The 11,173-nt window shown below is 40.7% G+C and overlaps 1 protein-coding gene across 1 annotated transcript in view; it reads right to left on the bottom strand.

Annotated features, from left to right (window-relative positions):
* Positions 1–356: 356 nt before the first annotated feature.
* Positions 357–11,173, bottom strand: part of CHRNB4 (cholinergic receptor nicotinic beta 4 subunit) — a 26,411-nt gene continuing 15,594 nt past the window's right edge. Inside the window, exons 3-6 of the mRNA XM_032763055.1 lie at positions 8,688–8,732; positions 8,463–8,572; positions 3,584–4,556; positions 357–497 (exon numbers count right to left, since the gene is read on the bottom strand). Of these exons, the coding sequence (XP_032618946.1) occupies positions 357–497; positions 3,584–4,556; positions 8,463–8,572; positions 8,688–8,732 (1,269 nt within the window). The remainder of the gene's footprint in view (positions 498–3,583; positions 4,557–8,462; positions 8,573–8,687; positions 8,733–11,173) is intronic.

Raw genomic sequence — 11,173 nt, 5'->3', positions numbered from 1 at the left:
AGATGTCTTTCCCAGGGTGGCATAATTTTAATAATTTTAATAATGATCCTGGTGCACTCTGAGGAAAACTGGCAAGTTGTAGAAATAAATAAATTTCTCTATAAAATGTTTAAACATATTGAAAAAAGAGCCAATATTTCATCAAAAGTAATGAAATTAAAAAAGAAAAGAATGTCTTCTAGAAAATTCCTTACATCATGATAACACAGCAGGCCAAATTCTGCTCTCAGTTCACCAGTGTATATCCAGACTAACGCAACTGACTTCATTGGTATCGCTTTGCATTTACACCAGTGGAACTGGGAGCAGAATCAGGTTCAGCATCCATGTAAGCATTTTACAGTTTTAAATGAGAGTTAAGTGCTTGCAGCAGCAGAATGGTTTTGAAAAAGTGGCTGGAGAAATAGCCCAACAGTCCCAAGGACACAAACAAAGATGAATATCCAGAGAAACAGTCTGTCCACTACCATGGCAACATACTTCCAATCTTCAATGACCTGGAAGAAAAAGCCAGTTAAAGATTCATAGCAGTTTACCATGTTCATCTCCATCTCTTTTGCTGATGCTCAATATTTGTAGTTTGTATGTGAAAATAAGAGAAAATAAATCTTAAGGTTCAGGATCACCACAGGGGTCAGGAAGGAATTTTCCTTCATATACAGTCCTGGACAGTTGGTGAATAACACTAGAAATAGTTTACACCTTGCTCTGAAGCATCAAGTATTGATCACTGCTGAATGCTTGGTGCCAGACTGGATAGACCGTCAGCATAATCCAGTAAACTCCTGTGTGTGAATTTTAATTTGCTGATACTATTCATCCCAATTAACAGGAATGAACAATACTTACTGCTTTTAAGAAAAGAACTCTGTAGTTGATCTTGATTTTCAGTATGCAAGTGTTTTAATACATGTTAGCACTGCTGGTTGTACTCAAATCCCTGTCTAGTGTGGATGAGATCCCGGACCCACTGAAGTCACAATGGGGGGTGTGCCATTGACTTTAATGAGGCCAGGATTTTACCCCCCTCCTTACATTCAGTTCTTACACTACAGTGACTGCAGGCATTCTAGTGAGTTGTAAAGCGAAAGTGTTAATCTTTTTTAATCACATTTATTTTTTCCTTTATAATTGACTCTAGTTACACATGGGAACTCTTCCTCTTAACGACTTTACAGTACTTCCCAATTGACTCCTGCCTTGTACTAGACCATTACATATTTTCCCCATCAATGCACACATGTACCTCCCATTGCCGCTAATGGGTGTTACATGCTTCTGAGAAGAGACTATACTGTAAGTACATGAACAGTCGTTATCAGACCATGAAATTAATGGAAAAAGCGGAGATTAGAATTTTGAATCTAGAAAACAATGGTTTCTAACTAGGCACTTTAAGTTAATGTCAATGGATCTGTGTGCAGAAAGCATTTAATTAATGTCTAACTTACAATACCTTGGATAATTGCTCTTTAGTCTAGGGTTAGGACAGGGAGTTTGTGAATCATAGGACTGGAAGGGACCTTGGGAGGTCATCTAGTCCAGTACCCTGCACTCTTTTTTTTAATATCCAGGACAAGTTCTTTACAAAAGCACAGATAGTATTGAAACACCTTTTCAGCATTTTTCAGCATTTGCACACATCAAGTCCATTTCAGTTTGTTTAAACTTAAGGCTATGTTTACAGATTTAGCATCTGATCTTTCTTTTTTCTGTTGACCAGTAATTAGTTCCTTGAAAATGCAAGAAAGTCAACAGTGTGGCTTCATGAGGGGCTCCTGCAAGATCTGAAGTTAAAAAGGAGCCAGGCTTTCAGACTACTTAACCTATATATTAAAAAGAAAAGAGGAAGACAGAGTAGTAATGGAGAACCGAAGGCTAGATTGGGCGTTGGGGAAGAGGAGGGTAGGAAATTTTTCATGGTTGCGGGGTAGGTGTTGGGGAAATTCATGGGTGTTCATCTGAGCCTTCTGAGTTTTGCTGAACATTATTCAATGGATACTTCTCTGAACTTTAATGTACTAGCTAATGGAATGTGTCTCTATGTACCACTACAGGATGGCAGCAGAACTGCTCAAATGTGTGTCATGGGTCCTATACTGCTTATAGCTGATGGAGGGTCTCCTTTTGCTCAAATGAAAGAAGCCTCAGCTTTTGCAGTATGAATATCATGGTTCTAGCCACACTCTTGCCAGAAAGTTCTGAATGGTGTTGGGAGGCAGCATAATGACCACCATGTGTCAACCACCCAAACAGGGTATGGAGAGCTAATTGATAGAGGGCACTTTTAGTCCAAAATAATAGTGTTCCTAGAAGGGGTTTGTGCCAATCTAACTAAATGCATTTCTAAACCCATTTAGTTAAACTACTTTGTGTAGCCCAGCCCTAAGTAACTTACTCTAGCACAGGGGCGGGCAAACGTTTTGGCCTAAGGGCCACATCAGGTTTCCAAAATTGTATGGAGGCCTGGTTAGGGGAGGCTGTGCTTCCCCAAACAGCCAGGCATGTCCTGGCCCCTGCCCCTGCCTCCTATCCAGCTCCTCCTACTTCTTGACCCCTGACAGCCCCTCTAACTCCTGCCCCATCCAACCCCCGCATTCCCTGTCCCCTGACCACCCCCAGAGCCCCTGACTGCTCCACCACACCCATCCATCCCCCCTCTCTTTCCTGCCCCGCAGAATGCCTGCCCCCATTCAACCCCCCTGTTCCCCGCCCTCTGACCAACCCAACTCCTATCCATACCCCCATCCCTGACCACTCCCCCAAACTCCCCTGCCCTCTATCCAACCCCACTCCCTGCCCCCTTTCCACACTGCCCGGAGCACTGGTGGCTAGTGGCGCTACAGTCATGCCGCCCAGAGCACCAGGACAGGCAGCCTCACCTCCTGGCTGGAGCAAGCCACGCCACCACACAGCACAGATCACTGGGCCGGGCCACGGCTCCGCAGCTGCGCTTTCTGGTCGGAGCATGCAGCCTGGTGCCCAGAGCATTGCGCTGGCAGCTGTGAGGAAGGGGGAACAGCAGGGAAAGGGCCAGGGTCTAGTCTTCCCAGCCGGGAGCTCAAGGGCTGGGCAGGAGGGTCCCACCAGCCGTAGTTTGCCCACCTCTGCTCTAGCAGAACCCAGCCATGCTCATGGCTGGCTTACCTGCAGTCCGTTCATTATGGGTCCAATTATATGGTGTTTCCTCTGAACAGGTATTGAATGTTAACCTTCTCCCTGCCACACACTAGCTGGGGTCTACACCCGGTTACCTTGGTGATGTGAAAACACAGTTTGTTTAACATTAACTCATCTCCATCTCAACTCATCCCAAAGCAATAAATGTTTGTAGGCTTCAGAGTCTTGTCTGGCACACTGCTTTTTAGAACAATATCAGCTTCATCAAATTGTTATTCACAGGAAATGTATAGGAAAAGAAATGCATTACTACACAGTGATTGACTAGGATCTCTATAAAAATTAGCACTAAGGAAGAGCGTTCGGTACTTATTTCTCTTCTGAAGAAGAATACACTTATTTGAGACATCAAAGGAAAGAAAACGGGTTTGGAAAGATGGGAATGATTTCTCCTGTTACTTACACTCTGGTCGTTGTCCTCATTTTTCATGTGGTTTGCTATAAAACTGACTCCATCAATCGTTTCTTGGACTTCTGGAGAAAACTTCATTGAAGATCTTAACCTAAAATCTTGATGGCCACTGATGTTATCCAGATTCTCAGTAACTTTCAAATCGTATTTTTTGGCAGAGGCTGTGTTCACAAAGTAGGTGGAGTTTTTGTACAGGTCAGCTGGATCAGTGCATAGATGATCAGATTTATTCTTTCTGTGCTTGCTTAACCTTTGCCTTGCAGAGTTATTCTCTGGGCGTTTCATGAACAGAAAAGTTGGAAGTTTCTGAAGGAAAACCACCTTTACCCATGGGGGCATAGTGTGGGTGCTGGGAGATCTGTGATGGACATTCAGTACACATACACTGGTAACTATTGAGAATGTTACTAATACCATTGTAAACATCAGATACTTCCCAATCAATGGGACATCCAGTGATGTTGGAGGGACAATTTTGGAAATCAGCAATAAGAACACAGTCAAGGCAAGCAGTACAGATATGCATAAGGTCATCTTTTCCCCACAGTCTGAAGGCAGGTAGAACACCAGGATAGCCAATGATGTAATAAGCACACAGGGAATTATAAGATTGATGGTATAAAAAAGAGGTTTCCTTTTAATAATAAAGTCATATGTCACATCAACATACTTTGGGTCTAAGGGGTTTACAGTCCTTCTTCCTGGAAGTGCTACAATATCCCATTCTCCGCTTGGTGTAAAGTCATCCATGCTTGCCATGGAAGTTATAAGTACCATATCAATTTCTGTGTGATCGTATGTCCAAGAGCGGAACTTCAGTGTGCAGTTTTGTTGATCAAATGGGAAATGCTTCACCTCAATCCTGCAGGCACTCTTGTAGATGGCTGGAGGCAACCAGAAAATGCTTCCATTGTTACTTACAATCGCATTTGTATACACGGAAACTTCATATGTACCATCCGCGCTGAGGAAATGGGAGAAAAAATAAAGAAACGGTGACGAGACAGAACATGGGTTCAAAATACAGAAAAGGACAAACTAGTACATTCTCAGCCCCCTCTGCTGAATCCAAAAGAGGTCCCACTATCTCTGCTAGAATTAAACTTCTGTCCCCTTTCAGTGATAAAACCCAATCCTCAGGTATTTATAACTTGACAATGAAAACTACGTACACATTTTTCAACTTTTTGCCAATATTTAGACAATGTAATTTATTAATGATAATGTGTATGTCTAGGGTCTGTTTCATCCAATAATCACCAAGTATTTTATAAACAATTAATTATGCATTATTACACCCCATTGGGATGTGTACAGAGATGTAAAACTAAGATCACCCATCACCAAAATGCAGCTATCTTTGCTTTGGAACAGAGCCATTAACACCACATGGTAACACTTTTAAGCAGTTTTGAGCAGGAAGTGAAGAAGAATGCTATATTCACTTGGGAATACAGGGGGAACAGAGGCAGAATGAATGCAATTACATGAGCTGTAATTTAGGCAGGATAATTTTGATTACAACTCCTGCTCTTACTCCTGTGGGATTTTTAGTGCCCACAAATTCTCTTGGTTTTGTGTCTCATCCAAAAGACTAAAACTGTACCAGAAGAAAGAACAAGTGCGTCAGGAAGTGATGTTCACCATTACTTAGGGAACACTCTTCCCACTGAACCAGTGACCCACCTCAGTGATGGAGGACACTCTTCCGGTACAGGTTTCAGAGTAGCAGCCGTGTTAGTCTGTATCCGCAAAAAGAACAGGAGTACTTGTGGCACCTTAGAGACTAACAAATTTATTTCAGCGTGAGCTTTCGTGAGCTACAGCTCACTTCTTCAGATGCACAGAATGGAACACACAGACAGGAGATATTTATACACAATACCCACCTGCTGAAGTAAAAAAACACAGATTGACAGAGCCAGACAGAGTGTCCAGAAGCCTACTACTACGGACAGGCCCAACAAGAAAATAACAAGCACGCCACTAGCCATCACTTACGCCCCCCAACTAAAATCTCCAGCGCATCAATCAAAGATTACAACCATTCCTTAATGATATCCTCACTCTCCTAGATCCTGGAGAGACAGGCGCAGCCTCGCTTATAGCAGTCGCCTCCCACTTGAAACAAGAATATTTCAGCCAGCAGCCGCACACCATACAACATAAACACTAACCCAGGAACCTATCTTGCAACCAAAGCCGAATGCAGCTCTGTCACATACTCGATTTCCAAAGTACATAACCACCCTTAGAGGACTAATCACATCAAGCGCACGCTCATCAGGGTGGTTCAGTGTCACTTGCGGACGAAATTATCCAACGGATAACAGTGCCATCAATGTGCCAGCAATGCCCTCTGCCATGTTACATCTGGCCAAACCGGACAGTCTTCTTCAGCAAAGAAAATGGACAGCAAAGATCTGACGATCCAGGAATCATAACATTCAAAAACCAGTGGGAGAACACTTCAACCTCTCTCCCACTCAATGACAAAAACCTTGAATGTAGCAGTTTGGCACAAAACAAAGCTTCAAAACCAGACTCCATAAGAGAGACTGAGCTGACTCGAATTAAATATGCAAATTAGACACAATTAACTCATGGCCTTAAACAGAGACTGCTGAAAGGGGATGGCTGGGTCATTACAAGAAGTTGAATCTATTATTCTGCGCTATCGTTAAGTTCTCCTACACAGCGTTCTTATGGTCATTCTTACTTATCATTCAATAAGACATTTTTTCTTCTTTTTATTTCCTGCTGACGATACACTCACTCAATTGATTAGACTTGTCCTGTTGGTATGCATACTTCCACCTTTCATGTTCTCTTATGTATAAATATCTCCTGTCTGTGTGTTCCATTCTGTGCATCTGAAGAAGTGAGCTGTAGCTCACGAAAGCTCACGCTGAAATAAATTTGTTAGTCTCTAAGGTGCCACAAGTACTCCTGTTCTTTTTGCGGATACAGACTAACACGGCTGCTACTCTGAAACCTGTACCGGAAGAGTGTCCTCCATCACTGAGGTGGGTCACTGGTTCAGTGGGAAGAGTGTTCCCTAAGTAATGGTGAACATCACTTCCTGACGCACTTTAGTGCTTCTTGGACTAACAGCTTGACGCCGCTTAGCTTATGATATTTGTTAGGGCAGCAATGCAAAATGGCATGACTACAAATAAATATTCCTGAAAGTATAATCAGTCTGAGATTTAATGGAAAAGGCTGTTAAAATGATCCCAAGATTATTTTGCTTAAAAATGTCATTCACTCAAGCAGCGCTATTTCCCAAATAAGTATCAGTTGTTAAACTTAACTGATCCTGTTATTGAAGGACACGGTGAGACTAGAAAAGAGTAACTATTCATCACTGTATTTGTCTGTAAATTAACAAACACATGAATAAAACCTTGAGTAGGACAGTCATTTTTAATAAAACTGGGTTAGTCAGTTTTTAAAGTTAGATGAGAGAAAATATAGTAAGAGAGAAATTGTCTGAACTATAGTACTTTTTATATTTTTCCTTTTCATTTTTATTAAAGAAAATAAGGGGGGAAATATATAATTTAGAGGCACTCTATCTTGAGCAAAAAACTCAGATCAGATTCACCACTGATGTAAATAGCTCCATTGACTTCAACTGAGTTGCACCTACTTACTGAAGCAGAAATTATATGCCATAATTTTTAGAAATAGGCATAAGCAATTATTTACTGTTAATAAAGCTCCTTGAAGAGGAAAAGAGCCATGTAAGTATTAATATTTTTCTTCTAAGTAAAGTGTGAAACAAATAAACAGCCAAATAAATTCTGCACATCAATACAGCGTGTGTGACACAGAGTACTGATGTGCAGAGTATATATATAATTATATAAATATATAGAAATCTCCTAATCTGTTACAGTTTAAAGGTGCCAGTCTGACAACTCCAGAGAATAGAAGTCAACTGAGACCATCAAAGCCATTTTATGTAGGTAATTAACAGCCACCAGAGGCAAGCATGTTTGAATCACTGACAGCTTGGGGCAATTACAACTAGCAGCATAGAAGTGTAAGGCTCTTAATCCATTACCAGTCATCTGGTATTGAGTAATTTAGCATCTCTTTACCTTATTCATTTTATCTCTTCATGCTAGTTCTATCAGCCTGGATCTACAAAGGACCCTAGGTGTGACCCTAAGCATCACAACGCAGAACTTTTAGGTGTCTAGAAACTCACAGAAACAACACTGTGACCCACAAAACCTGAGTTAGGCACCTGGCACTCTATACAATGAATGGGGAGAGAAAGGTTCCTTAGAATACAATCCACAAAAGCCAGTATGCTAGGTGGGAAACCACCTATACTAGGCACTGGGAGATGCTGACCAGAGGAGTGTCTTCTCTGCCCAGCTTTGCTCTCAGAGAGAGGTTCTTAAGTCTGGGCTGCAGGGAACTGCCTTTCTGTGCTAGTGATCCATGAAGTGGGAGGAAGACATGTTCTGGCACCTAAATTGAGTGCAGGACCTGATCCAATATGTGGGCTCAGAGGCCACCTAATTCCACACAAAACAGCTGGGAGGATAAGGAGGAAGACACCCTTATAACCTTTAGCCCAATGGTTAGGGTAATCACCCCGGATGTGAGAGACAACTGGTTCTAGTTCCCCCTTTTCCTGATGAGAAGGGATTTGAACAGGGATCTACCACTTTTCCTTGGAGAGATTTTTTCACTGTGAAGTATACAATATTATTCATTTAAATAATATTCTAAGCTTACTGTAAGCTTATTTTCCCTGCAATAGAAAAAGATTTGTGTTTTTTTTCCTTGCTAAATCAATAGGATTTTTGTTTCTGTTTAAAATCTTTGCAACATTGTTTGTATCAAGACTTACTTATTGTAAAGCACAATGTCTGGCAGCCAGATGTGCTTAGAAGGGATTCTCAGCTTTTTTATGCCGTCATAGTCAGAGGGCTGCCAAGCCAAACGATAGTCAGTCCATTCCTAGAGAAAGAATTGTACAGCAGTGACGTAAGTTATTTTGTGTCAGTCAAGTCATACTGACAACAAGAAAGCAATGTGTTGATACATGGCAATAGCATCCGCACAGGATGGTTACCTGTTTTAGCCAGACATTTGTGGTCATGATCTGTTCACGTTCATTCTAAAGAAGGAAAAAACATTTATAAATCTATACTGTACAAAGTTAGTCTTATTATTAGGATTTATTCATTAATCTTTCAGGAATACCTCAAACTGCTGGCTGCCTAAAACCATTGCATATAATGTAAAATCTTTTATAACATTAGGAATCTTTCTGCGTCTACTGCATCTTTCTGCGTCTATCTGCATAGGAATCTTTCTGCGTCTATCATTAAAATGCACAATTCTGACTATATTAATAATCACAAAATATGACATGGTACAGTATTTCATGCAATTATGTTATTCATTATAACTATTAACTAAGATGGACTTGGGTATGTGCAGATTTAAGAAGCTGTTTTAAAAACCCAAGAACAAGTAATGGGTAAAGTAATAGTCTTTTTCTATTAATAATCTTTTTCTATTAATCAGGCCAATGGAATTCTTATTTTGGATTATACCACTATTGGGGCTAGTACAGGTGAGGGCTCTCATCCACTCTGAACTGGATGACCTGCACCTAGGAGTATTAAAAGAAATGGCGAGGAGGTCTCTGAACGACTACTGTTGATTTTTAACAAATCTTGGAATACTGAGAAAGTTCCAGAGGACTGGAGAAAAGCTAATGCTATACCAATATTTGAAAAGGATAAATGGGATAACCTGGATGGGTGCAGGTCAGTTAGCCTGAAAATGATCCTACGCAAAATCATAGAAAGGCAGATATAGAACTCAGTCAGTATAGAATTAATGGATGGTAGCATAATTAATGTAAATCAAAATGATTTTATGGGTAATAGGTCTTGTCAAGCGAATTTGACATAGATTTTTTTGATGAGATTACATGTTTGGTTGATAAAAATAACTATTGACGTAATATACGTAAAATTCTGCAAGGCATTTGACTTAGTCTCACATGTCATTCTGATAAAAATAAACAGCTATCCTAGGAATATGCAGAATCAATGAGGCCCATATTAAATGGATTTAAAATTGGTTAACTGATAGATTGCCAAAACTAATTGTAAATAGGGAATTATGATTCTGTGAGGATGTTTCTAGTGGGATTTCAGGGGGATCTGTTCTTGGCCCTATGATGATTTGGAAGAAAATATAAAGTCATTGCAAATAAAATTTACAGACAACATAAAAATTAGTGGAGTGGTAAATAAAATGAGGATAGATAAATTATAAAGAAATATTTCTATAAAGCTGAGATTCCTGAAGCCACACCAGCTTTGCCATTACCATAAGAACCAGAAAGATCCCAGCAATAGAACTAAGACTTATTCTCACTACAGTTTTGTGTTGATTCAACAATGTAAATAATTCTATCACTGATCCAAGAGCAACAGCAGCCTTAATGACACGGATGATGAAAAACAATAAGGCTTTGCAGTCTGCTTTGGACTTAACTGTCAAGTAATTTTATATCGTCCGCAAATTTTGCCACGCACTGTTCACTCCCTTTTCCAGATCACTTATGAATATGTTGAACAGCACAGGTCCCAGTACAGATCCTTGTGGGACCCTGCTATTTACCTCTTTCCTTTGTGAAAACTGACCATTTATTCCTACCCTTTGTTTCCTATCTTTTAATCAGTTATTGAGCCATGGAAGGATCTTCCCTCTTATCCCATGACTGCTTAATTTGCTTAAAAACCTTTGGTGAGTGACCTTGTTGAAGGCTTTCTGAAAGTCAAAGTACTCTATATAGATTGGATCACTCTTACCTACATTCTTGTTGACTTCTCCCAAAACTTCTGATAGATTGGTGAGGCATGTTGACTCTTCCCCAACGTATCATGTTTATCTGTGCATATAATAATTTTTTTCTTTACGGTACTTTCAAACAATTTGCCTGGTACCATAGTTAGGCTTACCAGCATGTAATTGCCAGGATCACCTCAGGACCCTTTTTTAAAATAGGTCAGCTCCCAGACTACTGCACAGCACAGTATGGGGAGGAGGTGACCAGCCCTCTGTGGAGAAAGAAGTGGTCCATGACTATTTAGAAAAGCTGGATGAGCACAAGTCGATGGGGCTGGATGCGCTGCATCCGAGGGTGTTAAAGGAATTGGTGGATGTGGTTATTCATAGATTCATAGATTCTAGGACTGGAAGGGACCTCGAGAGGTCATCGAGTCAAGTCCCCTGCCCTTATGGCAGGTCCAAATACTGTCTAGACCATCCCTGATAGACAAGTTCCTCCCCATTTGTTAAAATCAAATCTAGAACAGCTTCCCCATCCTGAGTAGCTTTTTCAACCTTCTGAAATAAAAAGTTGTCTGCAATGCAGTCCAAGAACTTATTGGATAGTCTGCGCCCCGTTGTGTTATTTTCCCAACATATTTCTGGATAGTTGAAGTCCCCCATCACCACCAAATCTTGGGCTTTGGATGATTTTGTTAGTTGTTTAAAAAAAGCCTCATCCACCTCTTCCACCTGGTTAGGTGGCCT

The sequence above is a fragment of the Chelonoidis abingdonii genome, chromosome 9 (assembly GCF_003597395.2).
Source record: "Chelonoidis abingdonii isolate Lonesome George chromosome 9, CheloAbing_2.0, whole genome shotgun sequence".
NCBI classification, from domain to species: Eukaryota; Metazoa; Chordata; order Testudines; family Testudinidae; genus Chelonoidis; species Chelonoidis abingdonii.
The sequence above is the reverse complement of the archived record's forward strand: the minus strand, read 5'-3'. Positions and strand labels throughout refer to the sequence as shown.